General features: G+C 56.5%; 1 protein-coding gene across 1 annotated transcript; it reads left to right on the top strand.

The window, feature by feature from the left end:
• The first annotated feature begins 1,228 nt into the window (after positions 1–1,228).
• On the top strand, positions 1,229–24,299 carry TTC38 (tetratricopeptide repeat domain 38). The gene is given in 15 exon segments (XM_025456333.3): positions 1,229–1,341; positions 2,278–2,355; positions 4,757–4,838; positions 6,201–6,372; positions 7,816–7,989; positions 10,019–10,094; positions 12,594–12,636; positions 12,639–12,712; positions 15,092–15,151; positions 15,993–16,031; positions 17,479–17,560; positions 19,214–19,379; positions 20,660–20,819; positions 21,002–21,075; positions 23,202–24,299. Coding segments are annotated over 15 exon segments (1,407 nt in total). The 5' UTR covers positions 1,229–1,308; the 3' UTR covers positions 23,296–24,299.
• The last annotated feature ends 306 nt before the right edge of the window (positions 24,300–24,605 follow it).

Below are 24,605 nucleotides of genomic sequence, written 5' to 3'. Positions count from 1 at the left end.
ATTTAGAGGTGTGACTGACAAAGAGCCAGAGAAGCAGCGTGGCAGTGGGGGAGGAAGAAAACCAAGAGTGTGTGACGCTCTGGAAGCCAAGGGAAAAGGGGATTCAAGAAAGAAGCAGTGTGGCCTGCTGTGTCAGAACAGCTGAAGATGAGGAAGGGGAGGTCGAAGAGGTGGCCCAGGCAGCTTCTGGATTTGGAACCTGACCTGGACAAGTGCAGTGTCAGTGGTGCCTGGTGGGAACAACCACATAAAACCCTGCACAAATTTTGCGGACAGAGCAGGGAAGTGGCACAACAGGCAGAGGGGAATGGGAATATTAAAATAAAAAGATGGGGGTTCCTGGGGGGCTCATTGGTTGAGCATCTGCCTTCTGCTCAGGGTGTGATCCTGCGGTCCTGGGATCAAGTCCCACATCCGGCTCCCCCCTGGAAGTGTGCTTCTCCCTCCGCCTGTGTCTCTGCCTCTCTCTCTGTGTGTCTCTCATGAATAAATAAATACAATCTTTAAAAAACAAAATAAAACTAAGATATGAAAAAGAAGATATGAAAAATAGCAAAGAGTATTCATGTGCCCACATCCCCACTAAGCAGACAGAGCCATGGCAATGCAGTCCAAGGTCAGAGTCCTTAGCACCACCGGAGCAGGCACTCCTTGGTCCGAGTTCAGTTCTTGCTATTGCCTCGAGTTTCTTTCCTGGGACCCAGTAATCTATTCACTTTCTTTACATAGGACCCAGTCCCTCCGCAATGTATTGTTTTGCATATTAGCAAACGTGACCTAATGGGATCCTACTGCAGATTTTCTCCTACAGACTGTAGTTGTGAGCGCCATTCAAGACATGCCCTCGACGCATGTGTGCGCTCAAGGCTTGAAAGTGGGACTGGGAAGAGCTTGCAAGTGACCTCTGCCCTAGGGCTCCCCTGCCTCCCAAGGACTCCGCAGCTGCGTCCCCAACAAGGTCCCCGCGGGGGTGGGGAAGGAGTTGGGACGGTGAGCGAATCCCTCGCCCCGCTCCGGCCCCGCCGCCCCGCTCCAGCCCCGCCGCCGGGCTGTGAGTCTGACGCGAGAGGAAGGCAGGTGCGCCCACCGAGGCCCCCACCGCTGCGCTCCCCTCGGGCCCCGGCGGGGCGGGGTCGGCGCGGCCTCCTCGGAGCGCCCGGGGGCGGGGCCGGCGCCGCTGACCAATGAGCTGGCGGGGGGCGTGGCGGCCCCGCCCCCGTGTCCGCCCCGCCCCGCCCCGCCCCGCGCCCGGACTGCTGCGGGGGCGCCCCGGGCCGCCACCCCGGACCCCGCCACCCTCGCGTCGCCATGGCCGCCCCCGCTCCGCTGCGCGACTGCCAGGTACGTGGAGGCCGAGCCCGGCCCGGCCCCGCGGCCCCGGGATGGCCTGACGCCCGCGGCCGGGCAGCACCGACCCGCGCGGGACCCGGGGTCAGCCGGGGAGCCGGCGGTGGGGGCCGGGAGCGCGTCCTGGGGGCAGGAAGGGGCCCGAGCACCCTCCCGTGGGACCCCGGGACCTAAGAAGCGTTAGCTCTGGCATGGCGCAGCGGGGCATCTGCTTCGGACCCTCCAGGGGTGAGGAGCCTGAACCCATTTTGCAGATGAGGAAGGTGGAGTTCGGGGGACTTGCCCCCTCCTCCAGGTCATGCAATAGGCAGTCTGTGCTGGGGGAGTGGAAGTCGCAGGTCTGTGCCCCCGCCCCCCCCCCGCCCCCCCCCCCGCCAAGGGCAGCCCTAAGAGTGAACAGTCTGAATCATGTGATGAAGTTGAGAAGAGAGGAGTTGTTTCCGGAGTCAGCAGATACGGTGCATCTTGCCTGCCAGATGCAGATAAGGTCCATCTTGGCAGTCAGATAGGGTCCATTTTGCCAGCCAGATGGAAAGACCACCTCCTAGCACTATGCATCTTTCCTGCCCGCCCAGACCTCCCTTCAAGCCTCATCAGGACCTGCCATGTGCTGAGTGTTTGCCCCATACACCCTCCAGAGCCCCATGTGGGCCCAGCCAAGGGTCTGATGGCAGATGTTGCCAGGAGGGACACAGCTATTTAGAGACCCCTGGGATTTACATCAGGCTCCCCCACCCAGGGCTCAGCTTCACGTGCTCTGCACCGTCCTATGAAATCTGAGAGTCCATGCCAACCCCACAAGGCTGGGGCTTCTGCAAACCCAAGCCACATGATTGATCTTCCGCATTTGGAGATCTCCCGTGCTTGGGGGTTGGGGTTCATGTTCATGTTTGGAGGACGCCATGGCTTTTCCCTTGTCGCTGTGTTTAGGCATGGAAGGATGCCGGGCTCCCACTCTCAACCACAAGCAACGAGGCCTGCAAGCTGTTCGACGCTATCCTGACCCAGGTAGGCCTGTCGAGCAATGCAGTGGTTTCTGCTCTTAAGGCCCGTGATGTGGTTTTTTTAAATAACTGAATACTTTTTTTTTTAATTTTTTTTTAAGGTATTTATTTATTTATTTGTGATAGTCACAGAGAGAGAGAGAGGCAGAGACACAGGCAGAGGGAGAAGCAGGCTCCATGCACCGGGAGCCCGACGTGGGATTCGATCCCAGGTCTCCAGGATCGCGCCCTGGGCCAAAGGCAGGCACCAAACCGCTGCGCCATCCAGGGATCCCAATAACTGAATACTTTTAATTAATGTATTAATTAATGCTTAATTAATTAATGTATTTTTCACTTTTAGATATCCTGGCACACCTAACAGTGAGATTTATTTATGCCACAAAATAAATGGTACTTAATCAAGCATGTGGCAGTGCTCCACACTTTCATCTAACACAGCTTGCTTAGCTTTTCAGCCAGACGTGTGTGGCCTCTGATGTACTCTCCAAGTAAAGCTGCTGTATGATGACCATGAGCAGCCACGGTACTCGAAACTTCTAAAGCTTTTCACATTTATCAGCACTCCTGTTTTATAAGCAGGGAAGCCTGTCAGCCCCATGGCAACACAAATCTCCTGATAAACTTGGGTATAGTAGGGAATCTTTGAAGCCCCACAGCCAACAGCTTGGAAAGTGTTCAATTGCACGATGAATTTAGCAATGGGTTAGAGTGGAATTTATGTACTCTGGGCCCTGGTGTACAGGAACGTGTTGGAAGCATCTTTGCCAACCCATGGCACAGCTGAGAGGTGCCCCTGCAGCAGGCAGATAGCAGTGGGATGTTTATGAGGATGTTGACCCTCCCTAGGCATCCCCTGCTGTCGCCTGCTGAGGGTTTGATATGGGCCGCCTCCACTTTGGGCCTGAGGCCCTGTACTGGAGCTAACATTTGAATATGTTACTCTTACCTATGGCTGTTCCAAGATCCTCTAGCCCATTACCACTAATTTCTAACACCAATGAAGGATCCTATAGTTTTAGAACTAGGAGGGCCTCCAAGGTAAGGTCCAACTACTCTGTTTGATGGATGGGGAAATGGAGGCCCAGGGAGCTGAGCTGGCTCATGCACTCAGATAGAGGAGGAGTAGAATGAGCCTGGGTCTGTATATGCCGATGGAAAACTAGAGTTGGTCTTTATCATGAGCAATGGGAACACTGCCTTCTAACTCCATCCACAATGTAAGGACTGAGAAAGCTTCTAGAAATCTTTTTTTTTTTTTTTAATTTATTTATGATAGTCAGACACAGAGAGAGAGAGAGGCAGAGACATAGGCAGAGGGAGAAGCAGGCTCCATGCACCGGGAGCCCGACGTGGGATTCGATCCCGGGTCTCCAGGATTGCGCCCTGGGCCAAAGGCAGGCGCCAAACCGCAGCACCACCCAGGGATCCCCAGCTTCTAGAAATCTAAGTGCGAGAAACAACCGGTGCAATGCTGCTAGCTTGCCGAAGGACTCCACTGTGCATGTGAGCTCTGTTTGGGTGCTTCCTGCACCTTCTGGCCTTGGTAAAGCCCTCGATTTGTTACATAGCCGGGTTCCTCCATGTAGCACTGTCCACCTCCACCCCCACACCTCTTGTGTGTATCCTGTCCAATGTATCAGCGCCTCTGTGCCACCCCGTGTTAGAGCGGGCGTCCTCTGAGTCTGCGTCACCTCCCCGTGACTTAGTAAAGCACACTCTGCTAGTTCTGTGTAGATGTAGATTAGACATCTGATAGGACACGTTTTAAAATCCAGTACATTATTATGGTTTTAGGATTCTTTAAAAAGTGAGCATTTTCTTTTGACCAACACGGGGCCAGAACTCGCGACCCTGAGATCAAGACCTGAGCTGAGATCAAGAGTCAGACGCTTAACTGACCGAGCCACCCAGGCACCCCGCCCCCAAAATAAGCATCTTTGAAGAAAGAATTAGAAACAGATCTACCAAATTGTCCCAAATGGCAATGGGATGAGATCAGGTTTGATTATTGGGCTTCATGCCTCTCCCTAACTTTTTGTCATAAATGTTTAGGAAAGTTCTTTTTTGGAAGGAATTAATAAAAAATAGGAAGGTTCCTACTGTGGTGCCTGGTTTCAAGGCCCATCTTATGGCTAAAGGGCAGGTGACCTGTCAGGAAGAAGCTTCCTTTAGATGTTTTTTTTTTCTGAAAACAGTGATCAGATGACCAGCTCTAGAAGATGTGCCTTCAGTTATGAGTGTTCAGTCTCTCCACCTGAGATCAACTCAGGTGTGGCCCTTTGAAGTTCAGGCTGTGAAATATTGAATTATCTGGAGAGAAAATCCAGATCGAGACACACGCCTTCCTTAACACGAACGAAGGACACTCTGAAGACAGCTTTGTTTTGCCTTTTCTGTTTCAGTATGTAACATGGACTAATGACAAAAGTCTTGGTGGCATTGAGGGCTGCCTGTCAAAGCTCAGAGCAGCAGATCCAACCTTCGGTGAGTGATGCTGTCCTTGAGTTGAGCACCGTCTCATGGGTCCAACCCCTCTCCGGTTCCCTGACCGATTCAGGCTGGCATGGGGAGGGCAGGCTGGTGGCCGTGACCAGGCTGGCATTTGCATGGAGGGAGGGCAGGAAGATGATGGCAACTGTTGGGCTTGGAATAACAGCTGCTTTCTTAGAGATACCAGGCTCCACAGGAGGCATCTTTTTAGTTGTTTCCCTCATTGTTTGTCAATTTTATGAGGAGGACACTGACCCCATCTCTCAGAGGAGGAAAGGGAATGAGAAATGTATCCCAAACCACCCAGCTGGTAGTTGAGTGGCTGGGATCAATAAGGCATTCCGTATCCTGGACCTGCTTCTGGAACCCAAGAGGTGGCTTACTGCAGCCTTTCAGGGCACCAGTGAGGCCTAGGCTGGAGCATCGGGCCGTTGAGGCCTCGTGACAGAGGCTGGCATCACAGACGAGCCATGTATGCTCTGGGCATAGGGAAGTCAGCCCACGAGGGAGGCCCCACGTGGGGTGAGGTTCCAGGCCTGGAAGGGCTGAGGAGGAAAGGGCAGCAACCACCACCCCTTTCCCTGTCCTGCTGAGGACAGGGAGCACAGAATGGTGAATGAAGGAAGCTGAGCTCTGCCTATGGGGGACCAGGAGCCAAGAGCAAGCTCAGACTCTCTGAGCAGACCTCAGGCCCCAGGAAAGAAGCAGGGGCCACATGCGTGGTCCCAACACTATAGTTCATTCCTTCCTTGGTCTCAGGCCTGGGCCAGTGGCTACATTCCAGGTGCTGCCAGACACCCTGCCTCTGTCAGGCTGGAGCCTAGGAAGCTCAAGTAGGGCCTGGGGGTCTGCAGCCAGCAAGGTTGCTACACGGGCCACAGGCATACCCTCCCACAGCCCACCCCACTCTCCATGCAGGAGAGTGGCTCAGAACCACTCTGCTCCAGGGACCAGCCGCCTACACTGGAGTGCCTGTTGAACACCTCCCTGGAGGCTCTAATGTCAGCTGCTGGGGGCAATTAGGAGTGGAGGAGGGAGCCCACAGACAGCCCTAACCAGTTCACCCAGTGAATGGGGGGGAAAGATGCTCCAGACATTGACACTCACCACAGTGCCCTTGTTAGAAAAATATTGGTGGAGGGCAGCATGCTTCAGGGGTTGCTGCTTCTCCATGTGTGTGGTGAGGGTCCAGGCCGAGCTCTGAACTCTGTTGGGGGCCCTGCACAGCCCACCAGCCGTCTGGCCTCCCCTCCTGAGATGGGGGGTATCCATTTCACACTCAGGGGACGGGGGGCAGATGGGATGGGATGGGGCGGGACCCTGTGAATCACCAGTTGCTCTCCCACCTTTTGCCAGCAATGGGCCACGCCATCTCCAACGGGCTCGTGCTGGTCGGCACTGGAAGCTCTGTGAGGCTGGACAGAGAGCTGGACCTGGCCGTGAAGACCATGGTGGAGGTTTCCCAAACCCAGCCACTGACGCAGCGGGAGCGGCTGCACGTGTCTGCAGTGGAGACCTTTGCCAAGGGGTGAGGGGCTGGCCGGCGGGGGGCTGGTGCCCTGAGACCACGCGGGCCGGTGCCACGGGGAAGAGGGTCTGGGGGTGCTCCTGCCCTGCCTCCCATGGCCATCTCCCTGCCTGCTGCTCTGTCTTCACCTGACCGCAGGAGGAGGAAACGGTTGGCTAGGATTTCTGATCTCACGTTCAAAGCAACCTACTTTACAGCCTTAAATGAATGGGTTCTCACGTTTGTTATAGAAATACTAGGAGCACATTACAGAAGTATTTGAAAGAAGAGAGAAGCAAGCCCTCACCCTCTGCTCCTTGCCCCAACACACCCCTATGAGCACCTGCTCAGAGCCTTCCGGGTGGCCCCCTGCCTCCCTACAGCCATCGTCCTGTGTGGGGGTGTTGTGACCCTACATCGTCCTACATCGTCCTACAGCCATCACCCTGTGTGGGGGTGTTGTGACCCTGGAGCCCATCTCCGGAACAGCCTCTGGGTCTGCTCAGGCCGGGACGTGTGCCCCGCACAGCTAGGTGACCTAACCAGGTTCTGCTTGGGCCTTCCTGCGGAGCTATGCAGGGTGTCAGCACTGGGAGGGGTGGGGGGAGTGGGTTTCCACCTTGTGGACTCCCTGGACTTCCTGCAGCAGGCTAGTTCTCAGGGGAAATTGTCTTTGGCAACTTGTTAAACCAGTTTTTTTGTTTGTTTGAATTCCGCAGTAAAACTTCCCCACTGGTTTTCCAATTTTCTGAGCCACAGTGTAACACAGAAGCTTTTGTGTGTGGCTGTGTGTAAGATATGCTCTCTTCCTCTCTCCCTTTCTTTGTTTAAATTATTTTAATTCTTTTTTTTTAAAGATTTTATTTATTTATGATAGACATAGAGAGAGGCAGAGACACAGGCAGAGGGAGAGGGAGAGGCAGGCTCCATGCCGGGAGCCCGACATGGGACTCGATCCTGGGACTCCAGGATCACGCCCTGGGCCAAAGGCAGGCGCTAAACTGCTGAGCCACCCAGGGACCCCCAAATTATTTTAATTCATAAAAAAGATTTCATTTATTTATTTGAGAGTGCACACACGCAGACATACACACGAGTGTGCACATGTGCACACACACACACACACGAACACACACAAGCAGTGAGGAGAGGCAGAGGGAGAGAGAGAAGCCGACTCCCCCCGAGCAGGGAGCCTGATGCGGAACTTGATCCCAGGACACTGGGGTCATGAGCTGAGCAGAAGGCAGACACTGCTTTACCGACTGAGCCACCCAGGCATGCCTCCCCTTCTATCACTCTCGGTCTCCTCTTCTCTCCCCCGACTCTCTATGTGTGTGTGTGTATATAAATATATATATATATATATTTAACCAGTTCAGACTCTGGCAAGAAACGATGCCTTTTGCACACCCCATGTGGATGAACTACATGTCCAGTGTTCCTGATAAATCCCTTTGCTTTCAGAAACTTTCCTGGAGCCTGTGAACTATGGGAACAGATCCTCTGGGACCACCCAACAGACATGTTAGCCCTAAAATTTTCCCACGATGCTTATTTTTACCTGGGCTACCAGGAACAGATGCGAGATTCTGTGGCTCGAATTTATCCCTTCTGGACACCCAGCATCCCTCTGAGCAGGTACGTACCAGTTGGAGATCACCTCGTTTCTTTCTTGTTCTCTCTCTTCTTCATGGTATCTGTCCTAGCCCTGCCCTAAAAATAGTGAGTCTACTGTGGCTATTCTCCTAGTTCTAGAAGGTGAAAAGATCTTTTTCTTTGCTCTTATCCCATCCCATCCTGTGAATGAGGCAGTACCATGTGTATTAGTCAGTGCAGGGTAGTTATTGCCACAGTAACAAACATCCTCTAGCTCTGATTCTCCAAAGGCTCATTTCTCACATATACTCCACGCCCATCATGGGAGAGTTGAGGGCTCTGCACCCCTGTCATTGTCTCCCTCCTACATCAGGGTCCCAGATGATCAAGCAGGTCACTGAAAGAGAGAAGACTCCGGGGGGACTCACAGTGGCAAGCCTCAGGGAGGAAGGGACACTCTGCCACTCCCAAGTTATTGGTCAGAGCTGGTCACCCACCCACAGGAGGCCAGGAAGTGCATCTCTGCTGTATGCTCAGGAAGAGAGAGAGGCCCGGAGTATCTGAGTGACCCCCACACAGAATGGCCTCCATTCCTCTTAATCACAGGAAGGCTGTGAAGGTCAGCGGGACTCGTGGATTGGAGAGCTGTATTAGTCAGGGTTTTTTACAGACACAGGACCAAGAGGGTATCAATATCTGTGGCTGTATCATTTACATATATGTCGGGGGAGATGGATTGATTTTAAGGAATTGGCTCATGAAGTTACTGGGACTGGCAAGGAAGTCTGAAATCCACAGGCCAGGCCAGCAGTCTGGGGAGTCAGGCAGGCTTTCTGTGTTGCGATCTGGAGGCAGATTTCCCTCTTCTGGGGACCTCACTCCTTTCTGTTAAGTCTTCAACTGATTAGATGAGGCCCACCATATCATGGAGGGTAATGTGCTTTACCCAAAGTCTACAGATTTAAATGTTAATCACATTCACAAAATACCTTCATGAAAGCCTCCAGGTGGTGTCTGACCAAACAACTGGATACTATAGCCCAGGCAAGTTGATACATGAGATTAACCATCATCAAAGCCTAACAATCCCGGGCACACCATGAGCATTCCATACGTGTGTAAATGCTGAAGGTTAAATGACTCCAATAAATATTTAAAGAAATATTGAAATATTTAAAAGAAATAAATATTTGACAGCAAAGTCTGGAAGCCAGTGCGCTTCTGTGAATAACGAGAGCTAGACTTTGTATACATGGTTGTAAAGATAATGTCTGAATCACAAATAGGAACTCTCTTGCTCTATCTTGCTTTCCCACAATGCCGCAAAACCCCAGGAAAGAATGCCTCTTTCACCCTGGCACTCTGTGCCAGGGATCGCAGATGGGAAGATGGGAAATGGTAGTGTGCATTTATTCAGTGGAGTGTCTTTAGGCTCACCCTGGGCTGGGCCAACAGTGAGCTGGACAGACGGGGTCCTGGCCTCTAGGAGCTGGGGTCTGGGGGGGACCTGTCCAGTGAGGCAGGCCAGGCTGGGCCGGGGGCGTGCACAGTGCTGCCCGCAGAGAAGCCACCGCCTGCCTGTGCTCACTGTGGCTTCCCAGGGAGGTGGCCTGGGCTGCGCCTCTAGGTGGGTACCACCAGCCGGACAGGAAGGAGGGGGCCCTTGGCATCCCCAGTGGAGGCGGTGTGTTGACATCTTAGGGGGTAGGGTGTGACTTGCAGAGGGCTTGCTATAGAGACAGGGTTTGGGGTTTGGATGATTGTGCAGATGATGATGGTCAAAATGGGCCTCACTGGTCAGAAGCATCCAGCTGCTGGGTCGTGTGGCTCCATCCCGTGTGTGTGTGTGTGTGTGTGTGTGTGTGTGTGTGTGTGTCCAAGCCCTCCTCTCCTTTCTCTTGTAAGGACACCGGTCATTGGATTTAGGGCTCACCCTCATCTCGACCACATCTGCAAACACCCTAATTCCAAGTTAGGGCATGTGTTCAAGCATCATTTGGGGGGACACAATTTCAGCCCATACTGAGGGTTGAACAGTCCACTTTCCTGAAGACTTTTTTTCTCTTTCTAGCTACGTGAAAGGCATCTATTCTTTTGGATTAATGGAAACCAACTTCTACGATAAGGCAGAGAAGCTTGCCAAAGAGGTCAGTGGGCCCTAACCCGGGTGCTGACCCCTCAGGGAGGGGAGTCGGTGGGGGGCAGAGCACACACGGGGATGCTGGGGAAGACTCTCCTTACCAGCGAGAGCGGCCGCCCCTCCAGGCTGGCTCTGCAAACTGCCTCCACGGCCAGGAAGGGGAGTGAGACCCAGGGAGGCTGTGTTCACCTCACCCTCAGGGGCTCCACGGGAGGCAGCTCCAGGCTCCCCCAGCTCTGTTTGTCTCAGTTCAGAGCTTCGGGGAGCTGCCCCGTGATTGCCAACAAAGGTTGCTTCCAGGTGGGCCCTGACCTGGGGTTGGGCTCCTGCCAGCCAGCCCTTCTCTGGACCTCTGCCTCCTTCCAGAGGGAGGGAGGGTGAAGGGAGCAGAGGAGTGTGGTTTCACCAAGTACTTCCCGTCGGCCCAGGCCCTTGCGCCATGCTCGCCTGGTACGCTGGCTGGTACTGAGGTGCATCGTGGGCCCAGGACCAAGCGGTAAGCCGCAGCAGTGGATGGGGGCACAGGGTGTCTTCTGTGGCCTTTGGAGTCCCTGTCCTCAGTCCTCCCCGACAGGAGTGGAAACTGAGACCAGGGGAGGGACTGTCAGGAACACGGGGGTGCCTGGCTCCGTGTTGGCACCTGATATACACCCGCTCTCATCTGCTCATCCCCTGTACCACGAGGCACTAATCTCCCATTGTCCTGACAAGGGGGTCACGGCTCAGAGGGAGGCCCAGGCTGGAGTTCTGCTCAAGTCCACAGGGCTCGGGGAGGGCAGAGCAGGTGCATACCCGGACCGCCTGACCACCCCACCATCCCTGAGGCTGCCTGGACCAGACCTGGCTTCCCAGCATCCCAGCCAGTGCTCCTCCCTGAGACATTGCCCCAGCTGGCCCCCAGGACCCCTGCCCCTTTGAGGGCCCAGGGGGCCATGAGTTTTCTGAAATCTGTTCTGGTTATGGAGATGGAGCCCAGGCTTGAGTGCAGGAGGATGCTTCATGGTTTACTGGGCTCCATGTGGCTGTGACAGTGACTGCCAGGCCTCCTGGACAGCGTGGGTGCTCTGCACCCAGCCCCGCTGGAGTCTGGAGAGGCCTCAGGGAGGTGATGCAGGCGTGGTGTGGGCTTAGTGTCTGCAAACCAAACCCCAGGGGCAGGAAGAGCAAAGGGTAGCTGGCAGGGGAAGCACTGCCTCAGCACTCCTGAAACTTGGAGTCACTGGATAGGCTGAGGCTTAGGGTGGAGGGGGGCGGGGGAGTCCCTGGGGGCAAAGGCTGGGGGGTCCCACTGTGTCTCGTGACTCTGATCCAGGGAGACTTGGGAGGAAGCTGGTCAGGAGCCTTTCACAGAGGGTGGGGCCTTCATCTGGGGAGTAGGTGGGGGCTGCTCTTTGCCCAGGGCTGCAGCCCTAACCTCCGCCCTGCATGAGAGCAGCTCACCTGGTAGATGTCCCCTCCTGGGCCTTCTCAGGGTGTCCCCTCCCTGGGCCTGTTCAGCTGTGCTCCTGCAGTCTCCCTGAGTGTCCTGGTCCTGCAGGGCTCTGCAGGTGCTCATCATCCCACAGAACACGGTCTTTCCTAGAGCGTCTCCATGTGGACTGGGCAGGCCCGTGTAAGCAGTGGGTGGGAGCAGAGTCGCAGGGCTTGCTGGGGACAACAGGTCAGCATAAACCCCACAGCAGGGGGTCCCTGCCAGGCCAGGGACCTTGCCTCTGGGAAAGGCTTGGGGTACTGGGACAGTGGGGCTGAGGGAGGCTGTGGCCTGGTGTGGGGGACCTGGGCCCATGTGGATTGGTCATGGGCTACTTGGAGCCTCAACTGCTCTGTCCTGGCACTTAGGAGGGGCCCAGTAAACATGAGCTGCATATGAGGGATGAGAAGGAGAAAGCTACAATGCGGTAGGAATCCTACATGTGTCCCGCCTGCTTTGCCGGTCACTGTCAAGCTCACTGGGCATGTGATTAATAGTAATAACATCAGAACGAGCCCAGAAGGCCATTCATGGATGCGTGGTCGTCCGTGGGGGCAGCCAGAAGCCCGCAGAGCACTTGGCAGTCTGCTCAGCATTCGTACGTATCTTGTCCACTTCACCTCCACAGCGGCCCCGGAAGGAAGGCCCAGAGAGGCTAGTTGGCGTGTTGCAGGTGGCTCAGCTGTGGGCTGGAGGCCGTGGATGAGGCCCAGAGGATGAGCCCTGGCTTAGGAAAGAGCCAGCTTTGAGGGCTCTTGAGCGAGTCATTTAGCCTCCCTGAGCTCAGTCCCTCACCTTTGAAATGGGCAGGGGTCTCCTCCCCAGTAGCCTTGTGTAGATGGTCAGCACGGCTGGACTTTGGGGTCGTTATTGTTTTGAGGCAGAGCACAGTCCCCACACCTGCACCCGCCCCATGCTCGCCCATCCAGCTCCGGCCCGTCGTCTCGTCCCTGCGTGACTTGGAGATGACCCGTCGCTGGGCAGCCTGACTAATCCACATTATCTCCAATCATCTCCCACCCCCTCCCCTTGTAGGCTTTGTCTATTAACCCCACGGACGCATGGTCGGTGCACACCATTGCCATATTCACGAGATGAAAGCAGAAATCAAGGATGGGTTGGAGTTTATGCAGCGCTCAGAAACCCACTGGAAGGTATGATTCTTGTCGACGGGCCTGGAAGATCCCATCCATCCCCTTGAGTTAAGCCCAGGCTTTATGGATGGGGGTTCCAGGGTGCCGCTTAGTTTTGGGCAAACTTGTGTTCTGCTTAGAGGAGCCTCTGTCAAGCCACAGTCCCCTGGGAGCCACATTGCTCCCCCAAACCTGCCAGCTTTTTTTTTTGTTTTTAATATTTTATTTATTTACTCATGAAAGACATAGAGAGGCAGAGACACAGGCAGAGGGAGAAGCAGGCTCCCTGATGCAGGACCATGACCTGAGTTGAAGGCAGACACTGAGCCACCCAGGTGCCCCTGCCAGTGTTTTGCAGTTGATTATACAGTAGGTTTTGGGTTGGCGGCATTTGGTGTAAAGAAACAGATCAGAAAATTACTGGGGGCTCAAGAGTCCGGGCACCGGTGAGAACCATATGGTCCCTGAGCTGTCCCTCTTGCCCCCACCAGTCAGCTGGCTCAGGGTGCAACTCCTGGGGAGCGGCTCTGGTGGCTACCCCTTCCTCTGTGTGCATCGCTTGTCCTAGGGCACACAGCCTAGCCACCTGTCCAGGTGTGGTCTGCTGCCCCGCCCTAGTCTGTGCCGTGGTGGGCTTCCCAAGGTCCCGCTGGCCAAGGCGCTGAGTCTCCACCTGGCACCGAGCAGCAGGTGCTCTGTGCCTGAGGGAACCATAAAGAGACCAGGAATCAGGCAGGGAGCAGGGGACTGGCACAGCTCCTGCGTTCCTCTGAGCTGCTCCCTGGCCTAGGACATCCCAGTGGGAAGTGGGAGTGGAATTAGGTAGAGCAGGTGAACAGGTGTGAGAACTGTGATCCTGTGAGGTTCACACACAGATTGTTGTGAGGACCCATGAACCCTGGGGATGGGAGAGGCATGGGGGCAACCTGAGCCAGAGCTTGGGGCGGGGGCAGTGGGGTGAAACCCTGCCCTCAGCCCCCCCACCCTGAGGCAGATGCTCCTAGTTCTTGCCAGAGTGTTGGGTCTGGGGTTGGAGGAGCAACCACGTGGCCCTACCATGCTGCCAGAGGGCCAGGGGCTTGCCCGGGCAGATCTGGGGGAGGCCAGGGAATGCCTGGCCAGGGCCTTCTGGGGCATTCCATTCATGTCCCTTCCCCAGATGCTGCGACTTTACTGGGTGCTGGAGGCCGGGCTGGACGCTGGGGCAAGAAGTGGTCCCTCTGAGCCTTGGTTCCTCATTGGTCCACTTTCAATGACTGTGAAGCCCTTGGCCCCAGATGAGTTCCCATTGCTGTTGGTTCTAGACGTGTGTGAAATGAGAGACCCAGGCTGGCCGGCTCACCTCCCGAGGGGTGTCAGGCTCCTGGCGTCTGCATCTGTCCCCTGCCACAGCTCTGGGCAGCCTCGGGCTGGCAGGAGAACCCTGGGGTAGATGGTGTGGCCTGGGCTTCTTTTCCTCCTCCTCCTGCCCCATCCTGGAGGTCAGTCAAGATCCCACCCTGCAGACCCCGCCGAGAGTCCCCCCCCCCCGACTTCTTTGTCCTCAAAAGGCCCGGTCCAGTGGAGTGAGCCGCTCCCCAGAGCACTGTGAAACACACCGTGCTAGAGCCACTCTCAGGGATGTGGGAACTCACAGGAGACATCAAACCCCATTGGACTTGAGGGGGGTGTGGTCAGGGAAGGCTTCCTGAAGGAGGCAACCCCTGAGCTGAGTATTGAAGGATGTAGGGGTTTGCCAGGTGAGGGATGGGGGAGATGGAGGGCATCCCAGCCCAGGACCAGATTGAGCAAAGACGCCAAGGCCTGCTGGGGCCCGTGAGGAAGAGGAGACGCAGGCATCTGGGTGTCCTCAAGCATGGGTGGAAGGTGAATGCGGGCCACGGAGGAAGTATTGCCAGTCATTCTTTCCAGGAACGGAAGGTAGTGTCCAGGCAGAGGAGGAAGCTTCTGCAGTAGCCTCATAGAAGGAGGGGGCCTAAGCGTGCCGGTAGTAACTGTCCAGATGTCAGATTTGCCCCCCGCCCCTTACTTGCAGGAGTCTAGCCCTAGGCTCGTTGATCCTCATGGCTTTACTGGGACGTGGACACCCAGTGGGCCTCCACACCTGTTTCTGGGATGGATTGATCACCCATTTTCTCTACTCCACGAATAACGGGGGTCGAAGCCCATGGAGCAGGGAGCAGGGGAGCCTCTGTGTCGGCTCCGGCTGCGGGGCTAATGTATCACCGGCCTCCCCTGGTCTCAGACTCCCTGGTAATGCAGGCACACGAGGCACCGTCCCCCAGAGCTGGCCCGGGGAATGTTTCCTGCCCTCACAGAGGGGCCACAAAACCACCCCCAGGAACTGTTTTCCCCCACAGGCGGTCAGATTTTTCTCTAATTCTCTTGTTCTTTCCCCAGGACTCTGATATGCTTGCTTGTCATAATTATTGGCACTGGGCTCTGTATCTGATTGAAAAGGTGAGACGGCCAGCTGTCTTATCCTATAAATATGTCAGAGAAATAACTATCTTTCTACGTTTTACTGGGTCCTGGGGATTATATTTTGTGTTCGCACATTTGAATAGCACCTGGATGTGATAGAACATTAATGTTTTCAAATAGCTTTTCAGGCTTAAGCTACGTTAAGCATTTTTCACTGTCTGTACATGGACATCATGTGTCTTGTATGTCATCTATGGAGACAACTTAGGCTGAGTGTTCTCTGCTGCTGGAGTGAACAGCTAGCCCCCCTCCACCCCAGATTGTACCTGAAGGAGCCATGAGACCCTCCAAAGGCTTTGTCCCAGTGGGAGCAGGGGTGGGGAGGGGCACCCTTGACCTCACTGCTTCTGCCACTGGGTCCCATTTATGAGGGAGCTGCTTCAGTGGCGCTTATCATAGAGAAAACCTACATGCTCCCTAAAAGTCCAAGGAGAGATGCTTGGAAGGTGAGGGCCTGCAGTGTCTGGAGGGAAGCAGTGGCCCGCACTAAACAGTAAAGAAAAGAAAGGGAGGGAAAAGACTAGAAGAACTACGTGAGAAAGCTTCTAACAGTTTGATAAGCACGACGGGGAAATTAATGCTTCCACAGAAACCGTCCCCTTGGTGGCAGAGGCGGGCACTGCCTCCCATGTTGGGGGGCCCGGAGCCCAAGCACAGGTGGTTCTGCTCGGCCATCCTAAGACCCTCAGGTGGCACTGTGCATCCCCCGTGGAGGGTGCTGGGGTTGGGGGCAGGGTGGGGATTGGCTTTTCGGCTCATTTCTCAATCCTGTTGGACCTCAGCCACATGTTCATCATGGGAACTTGATTTTTTCCAGGGCGAATACGAGGCCGCCTTGACCATTTACGATAACCATGTAAGTCTACGTTTGCACTGAATTTGATTGCAAAATTTGCCTTTTAGTGTCTAGCAGATATTTGAGCCATTAGTATCATCTCAGCCAGAAACAACAGCTGTAGCAAGAGCTCACTTCTTGTGTAAGACCTCGTGGGGTTCATTCTTGCCCTGAGTGGTTGCTGTAACCGGGACGGGGTGAAGACACCCAGTGACTCTGTTCGCCATGGGTGCTGGTAGGGGACACATCTAAGCTGGTCCTTTCTGAAATCCCGGACATACCCCTAGTCATTTTGTTTTATTTTATTATTTTTTAAAGATTTTATTTATTTATTTGAGAGAGAGAATGCATAAGCTGGGGGGGGGGGGGAGAGATGGAGAAGCAGACTCCCCAGGGAGCAGGAAGTCCCAAGCCGAATTCAATCCCAGGACCCAGGACCCCAGGATCATGACCTGAGCTGAAGGCAGATGCTTAACCCTGAGCCACCTAGGCGCCCTACTCTAGTCATCTTGGATGGCTTCTCTTTGGTAGAATTACTGATGTGCCCACAGGAATTTTTTATTTTAGTAAAATACACACAGAATTTGCACTGTGATCACTTTTGAGAGTATGGTTCTATGGTGCGGGAGGCCAATCACCGTCACCACCGTCTGTCTCCGGAAAAGACTGCAGCTCCATGCCCTCCAAGCATGACTCCCATTCCCCCTCCTCCACCCCAAGCAGGTTTTTTTTTTTTTTTAAGATTTTATTTATTCACGAGAGACACAGAGAGAGAGAGGCAGAGGCAGAGACACAGGCAGAGGGATCCCTAGGCAGCTTTTAAGAAAAAAGAAGCCAGGATGCCTGGGTGGCTCAGTGGTTTAGCACCTACCTTCAGCCCAGGGCGTGATCCTGGAGACCCTGGATTGAGTCCCACATCGGGCTCCCTGCAGGGAGCCTGCTTCTCCCTCTGCCTGTGTCTCTGCCTCTCTCTCTGTGTCTCTCATGAATAAATAAATAAAATCTTTAAAAAGGAAAAAAGAAGCCTGACTCACAGCTCCTGGGAACCACCATGCATGCTATTATAATAGAAGACCAGGGTCACAACAATGCTTGGGGCCTGGGTACTAAATCCAAGGGTGCACCCAGTAAAGTTTCGGTTGAGTCCTCCCTTGGAGTTGTGTTAGGATTGTGGGGTGACAAAGGAGGGTGGCTCCCCAAGTGCCACGAGGGACAGGCCAGCTGAACACTGAACCAGGAGCAGGAGACACGGCCTCCCACCAGCGTGATCTGAGGCCCAGGTCGGCAGGTGACAGATGCCGGGTCTGGCGCCTGGAGTGGCCCAAGCCCTGGGCGATGGGATGGTCCTGCTAGTTGAGGTGGAGGGGGGATGGCGATGGACCCTGTGTGCTGAGGCCGGGCTCTGTGCAGGCCCTGCACTGGCTCATCTCTGTGGGCCCTCTCCTGCCTGCCCACCCTTGTCTCCCAGGTCCTCCCCAGCTTGAAGGCCAGCGGAACCATGCTGGATGTGGTGGACAGCTGCTCCATGCTGTACCGGCTGCAGATGGAAGGTAGCTGATCTGTGCATCCCCCTCGGGCTCCTTGGCCCTCTCCCCTCCCGCAGAACCAGGGGAAGGGGCTCTGGCCTGGGCCCAAAGCCCGGCAAGAGCTCCAGGTCCTGCTGCAGGCCCGAGTGGCCTGTCTGTCCGTGGCCTTGGGTACCAGCTCTGTGCTGCCTCCCCACCAGCCTGAAGCCACCACTCCCCTTTCTCCCACTTCCCATCACCTCTGGGCGGGCATGCTCAGAATCCAGGCCATTCCCGCCGCCTGCGCACCAGACCTGCAGGGTGCAGGTTGCTGCTGACCATCTATCTCTGGGTGCTGCTTCTTTTCCTAGAATCAGAGAAGTGACAGTTTCTCAACCCCCTGGGATTTCAGAGAGAGGTTTCTCAACATTGTCACCACTGGCTCTTCAGGCAGCCTGGATAAGGTTGACCACAGCTCTGGTGTTTCCAGCCAGCAGCCCGGGTGCCAGAAGCTTCTCTGCTCTCCCTCAGGCCCAATGGAGCCAAACCTGTGTTCACTTTAGGGCCTGCGCCAGTGGGACAGTGTGGGGATGAGGCCTGGGCGGGGCAAGCTGTTTCCAGAGGGTTCCAGGAAGGCTTCCTAAGGGGGTGAAATGTGAGACATGGGAGCATGTGTAGGGTTCTGCGAGGCAGAGGTGGGAAAGGATGGTATGTGCAGAGAACAGCCTGTCCAGTGCTCCCAGGACACGGAAACCAGCGGCCTGTTACGGGATGAGTGACCAAAGAGCAGGGTTGGTGTGGTCAAGGATGAGAGGCGGGCAGCTGGAGCCCACGTGTGGGAAAGGCAGGGTAAAGGGTCTGGCTGTCATCCAGGTCTGCGGGAGCCTCCGGGAGCAGGTCTGGGCGGGCTCCCTTCTGCCTCTGGGCCGTAGGGCTGAGCTCAGCCAGAAGGCAGCCTGTTTGTCAAGGAAAGAAGGTGGAGTCCCTTTGCCCTACGACCCAGTGAACCCTCCACCTGCAGAGGCAGAGTGTGAGGCCACCTGGAACTGTGAGGGACCCCGAGGCCTCACACCTCCGCACTCGTGTCAGGAGAGGCTGGGAGGCACAGTGGTGGTGCCAGGGGCACGCGGATGGAAGGGAGAGGCCACTCGCTCCCTCACCATCCAGAGTGGAGACTCCAGAGACCTGTCCGATGTCAAGGGCAATGTCTCTACCGTGGGAGGTGCCCCCCGAGAAGTAGGATGGAGGTAATGACTTCGAAGACTCAGGAGGGGGAGGGCAGGTACTGAGGAGCTGAGAAGTCGAGACGGAAATGTGAGAGAATTATTTATTAACTCCAGGGATGTTATCGAGCGCCTATTATGTGTCAGGTGCCATGCCAACGGTAATCACGGGAAGAATTTTAAAAATGGTTTTGGGGTTTGTCCAAAGGGGCCAGAAACTTCAATGTCCTTCACTTGTTTTTTGTTTGTTTTCTACATATGAATCTATTGCTTTTATAATCAGACAAAGTTAACATAAGCTGGGCCCAGAGGTGTCAGTGTAAGGCCAGAGGCCACTTGCCAGCCCCGCTCACCCACCTGCTTCCTCTCCTGGAACACGAGGGCCGCTGTGGGGTGTGGGGAAAACGGGAGGCCCGTGTGCAGGCCACGGTCACCCAGGAGACCAGACCTATGGGTTTCTTCCCCTTGTCCTCAGGAGTGTCCGTGGGTGAGCGGTGGCAGGACATCCTGCCCGTGACCCAGAAGCACAGCCGTGACCACATCCTGCTGTTCAATGATGCGCACTTCCTGATGGCCTCCCTGGGAGCTGGGGATACCCAGACCACACAGGAGCTTCTGAGCACCCTGCAGGATGCCAGCGAGTACGCCGAGGGGCCAGGGCTCTGCTGGGAGGGCAACAGGGTGCTGGGGGCATGCTGAGGTCTGCTCAGTCCCGGCCCCTACCGGCCAGGGAGGCTGGGGGTGGAGGCCCCACTGGTGAGCACACCCATGGGGATGTCTGCTGCGTTACATGCACCCACAGGTGTGTGCTCCCAGCTGGATATATCCCACAAGGGCACAGTCGTTGTTCCCCTAAGAGACAGAGTTGCCTCTCCATCCCCCCGCTGGAGGGTGGGAGCCTCAATGTCCTGGGTGCAGCCTCTCACAGGGGCACGGTGAGGGCCTGGAGCCAGAAAGGCCCGCTGCTTACCATCTGAGATCCTGGACAGAGTGCTTCTCTGCCCTGAGCCTCAGTCTTCTCATCTGAAAACTGGGGACAGTGCCTGCTGAGACAGATTGGCAAGAGAGTGAGGTGCAGGGTCATGGTGACACACCTCCCTGGCACAGTTCCCGGCATTGGTGGGAGCCAGTTTTGAACACAGAGGGAGGCCAGGGAAGCAAGTCCTCTGAGGCATGGGCCACCAGGGATGCAGCCACGCCTCGACTCCCACCTGGAGGGCTCCCATGCTGGAGCCGTGGGAGCCATGAGCCCTGGTGTCCTGTCCTGGGGCCATGCTTCAGCTGGCCACCGCCACTGCCTGCCCCACCCTGCCTCCCGGAGCTGTGCTGCAGGAGCTGTGGGCCTCGGTTGGGAAGGCAGCTCAGGTGAGGTGTCCACGGTTAGACGGCAGTCATGTCACTGCAGGGGAGGCCCGAGGAGCCCACCGAGCCCTCGAGTATTTGACCTGTGCTTTTAAGACAGGCTTGGAACAGGTGCCACCGCACGCCCGCAGTCCCCATGACCCGGCTCAGGCGCCACCTGCAGGCCAGCAGAGATAGCCATTTGCCCCAGCATGGGTGCCAACTCCACCACCGGGCCTTTGCCCACGTTGTGTGCGGTCCTCCTGACAACCCTGTGACGTTGGCACCGTCACCCACACTTTCCAAATGAGCAAACTGAGGCCAGATGTTGGAGGGCCTGCCTGAGGCCAGGTGAACAGCAGAGCTCAGCCCCGCCGACAGGGTCATTCAAGCCGCGGTCAAGAGACCCCTGGGTGCTGCTCCTTCGTGGGCTCCCTGCCCAGAGCACCTGCCGTGTGTTGGGCACAGAGCCAGGGATGCCAGGCTGAGGAGGAGCGGCCCCATCCCTCGGGACGCCAGGGTCAGGAAGGGAGGCAGTGAGGCACCCCAGGTAACCAAGGGCACCTTCTCGGGCTGGCAGGTCCCCCGGGGAAAACTGCCAGCACCTCCTGGCCCGTGACGTGGGGCTGCCCCTGTGCCAGGCCCTGGTGGAGGCTGAGAAGGGGAACCCCGACCGTGTCGTGGAGCTGCTCCTGCCCATCCGCTACCAGATCGTGCAGATTGGAGGCAGCAAAGCCCAGGTGAGCCTCCCGAAGGCTGGGCTCCAGCAGCCTCTCCTGGGGTGGGCGCTCTCGTGTGGGGGTGTCGTCGTGCACACTCCCGGGATGGTGGTCCCCGAGGACAGGCCTGCCCACGGCGGCATGGGGGCTCCCATCCCTCGTCCCACGTTACCGGGGCCTAACCCGCCTGCCCGACCTTTCAGAGAGACGTCTTCAACCAGCTGCTGATCCAGGCAGCCTTAAAATGCACTTCTGGCGTCCACAGGAACGTGGCGCGGTGAGTTGCTCCCTCATATCCACGCTGCGTGCGGGGACATCTCTGAGCACAGCTGCCTCTCACGCGGGGGTCCCCCCCACGGGCTCCCAGCATGCGCGGAGGTTCCCACCTTTGAGGCCGTGAGGCTGTGGGGTGCTTGGTCTTCCCTGTTCACACGCTCAGCTTGACCAGAGGGATCCATCCCACCCCCAGGCCTGTCCCCTTGCCCCGCCTCCCCCCAGCCGTCCCCTCAGTCTAGCCATGCTGAGCTATCGGGACCCAACCCATCCTGCTCTTCCAGAGGCCCGGGCCTTTACACGTGCCGCACCCTCTGCTGGAGACACCCTTTCTCATGGGGTGGGCTGGGCTCCAGGAGTGGGGGGTGGGGTGCGGCAGGCAGACCCAGGGCCTGGCATGTGGAGCTTACCTCTCATGTGGGAACCGTAGCAGCAATCTCTTACACACACGCGCACGCATACACACACACACACACACACACACACACACACACACGTCAAGTTGCCATGGGGGTGGGGCAGGGCAGGTTGCTCTGGAGGCTGTGGTGGAGGCTGAGCTGGTTGGCAGTCAGGGAGGAAGGGTGCCCTGATGAAGAGACAGTTGAGAGCAGGCCCCCAAACCAGCAGATTTTACCAGGCCTGGTGGTCTGGTTAGGAGGAGGGGCTGGAGGGTTAGGGATGTTGGGGCAGGGGAACCCCAAGAAGCAAGTTCTGCAAAGCCCAGCCCTCACCAGCAGCCTGAGAGCTCCCACACCCCAGCTCACCTTGTCCTGCATGTCCAGCTCCTGGGGTGAGACGTGACCCCTCCTCATGGGTCCCCTGCACCCCATTGGAACAGCAACAATAAAGGGGGAAGGGGCTGTGGGGTGCCTGGTGGGTAGAAGAGGTATTGGGAGACCCAGTGAAGGTGCAGGTCTAAGTCCAGGGTTGCCCTTAGCTGAGCCCTTGAGGGCAAGCGGAAAGCCCCAGGGTCTAAGCGCAGGCTCAGGTGGTCCGCGCTGGGGAGACCCAGCCGCCCCAGCAGCATTGGCAGACCAAGCAGTGCAGGTGTTCTCAGCACTAATGAGACGTGTGCACTCTGGATGCTCTAGAGTTGGTTAAAACTCTGAAGCATCTTGGACACACGCCCCTCACCGTTCGCCCCTCCACGGCCACACACCGAAGCCGCACACCTTTCTTTAGTGGTCACATCGCTTGGAGAGCTCCAGGCCAGAGTGTGGGTGCCAGTTGGCATCTCAGGTTGTCAGGAAGGTGAGCCCTTTGGACAGAGAGGCAGGTGGAGGGCAGGAGCTGGGGAGCCGGGAAGCCAGGGCAGGCGCAGGGTGGGGCATGCCATGGGTGGGTGGAGGATACCCTCCAAGCTGGGCGGAGGGTGCTGTGCAGCAGGGGGTCGGCCCATGGGGGGACAAGCCGTGCAGGGGGCCTAGAGCAGATGCTAACCCCGGAGAACCTGCTGCTGTCAGGGTGACAGGCATGCTTCCAGGTGCCCTCCTGTCATTGACAGGAAGCTCACTCCCCTCCCCTCCAAGGTGGAAACCCTGCAACCCCCATGGTGTCCCCACCCCAAGTGTGGCCTAGCCCTTTAACCCCCACCCTCACACCACAGAATCACTGTTATCAATTGTTTAGGGTCTTTGCCTTAAACAATAGTTGCTTTGTTTAAACTTGGGTTTCTCCATACCTTGTCTCCTGCCACTTGCCTTTGGAGTTAGCCCAGGTGTGGCTTCCCCTCCACCCCCCACCCCCACAGAAAGGCTCTGCCCTCTTGTCTGATGGGAGGACGCTCCCCCACCCCCAACTTCCCGAGGCAGATGAGGCCATAGTTATGTGCTCACCCAGCTGTGTGTCTTGGAGAGTGTTGACATGTTCTCCAAACACTGGGCGTCCCAGTGTTGCACTGGGGTCCCTGCCTTCTCATCCTCAACCGCCCCATTCCTGGCCCCCCAGTGCACCGTCTCCCTGGTCCCCCCTCCAAGCCCAGGTCTCCTGCTGCTGGGCTGTGTCCCTCCTGTCCTCCCTCTGCCCATCTCAGCCCCAGCCCGAGTTGCCTGTCCTGCCTTGGGGCCCAGGGACCAGCGGACCACCCTCTTTCTAGGGGTTCCACGACAGACTCTGTCCCTGTTTCCACAGGAGCCTCCTGATGGAGCGTGATGCCTTGAAGCCTGGCTCACCCCTGACCCAGCGGCTCATCCGAAAGGCTGCTGCTGTCCACCTCCTGCAGTGAGCTGGGCCGGGGCCCCCTCCCCAGAGTCCCATCCGCTGCCCCCGACTCCCAGGGGTAGAAGCAGCTAGGGCATGTTAGGTCTGTTGAATCATTTGCAGAACTTAATTTAAGAGTAATTTAAGCAGAAAGCCTGTAACCAGCGGTGTTACAGGACGTGGAGACCCAAATCAACCCGACACAGGATTCAGCATCTTGTAATCCTCATGAAGGGCCAGGGTGCACAGTCAAGCAGCTAGAACCCGCGTGCGCAGTGCTCTTACCACTTGCCAGGCAAACCATATCTTCCCAGGGGACTTACACCTCCTGGTGTTCAAGAGTTAGAAGGCAGGGTTGGCTGGGGGAGGTCTTCCACACAGCTCTTGGGGACGCCCCCTGGCGGCCCTGAGATGAACCCTCTCCTTTTGTTCTCATCATATTCTAGATGTGTTGTCCCATCTTTGGGGTGAGAGCACCCACAGGGAGGCAAGTGACTTGTCCAGGGTCACAGCTAGTGGAGATTCACCTTGGGCTCCCCAGCTGCTGCATCCACTGCCCCCCATGAAGCATGTGGGGGGCCCTCTGGTGTCCCTGGAGAGGTCTGCGAGCTCCCGGGGAGCTTTGGTGGTGCCAATTAAGGGACATGGGGTCTATGGTTTCCTATGCCAACTGTGACTTCAATCATGCGAGTGTGTGTGCACGAACCTGGCACACTTTGTGCGGGGTGTGGATTGAGCTCAGGTTTGCCCTGCTGTGGCAAAAACCAAAGTACTGAGCCATGTAGCTTTAACGAGATCTGAGCCAATTTTATATTTCTCCGTCTTCTCAACCTGGCCTCAATGACACTCCTGGGCAAGCTGCTGATTTCACTGGAATGTGCTGGTGAGGGGTGATCCCGGCCCTCCTCAGGTTCCTTCAGTGTAAAGCTGAAATTAGGCAGGGACTCAGGCAGGGGGCAGCAGATGCCTCCAAATTGATTATAGACACATTTCCAAGATTAAAATAAATCAGCTAATTGGTTCTTGTGACTATTGCTGGTGGTACCTTTCATCTCCCACGTGCCAGGCCTGGGCAAGAGGCAGGCTTCTCCTTGAACCTGGGAGTGAGGATGGTAAATGGGTGATTACAATAGGATTTTGAGACAGGTGCTGTCCCTACCCAGGAGCTAGGGACATATTCTGGGTGTGTGAGGGGGTGCTTCTCCCATCCTGAGCTGTCCCCTCCATGTGCCCTCCCCTCTCCTGGTTCTAAGTAACACATGACCAGGAAAGGGAAGCCCTCCCCTCACCCGCTGCAGGCTGGCAACGGTGCCCCCTCTGCCTGGCAGCACTTGG

The sequence above is a fragment of the Canis lupus genome, chromosome 10 (genome assembly GCF_003254725.2).
Source record: "Canis lupus dingo isolate Sandy chromosome 10, ASM325472v2, whole genome shotgun sequence".
Taxonomy (NCBI): Eukaryota; Metazoa; Chordata; class Mammalia; order Carnivora; family Canidae; genus Canis; species Canis lupus.
Note: the sequence above shows the minus strand (reverse complement) of the source record. Positions and strands in the feature narration are given on the sequence as shown.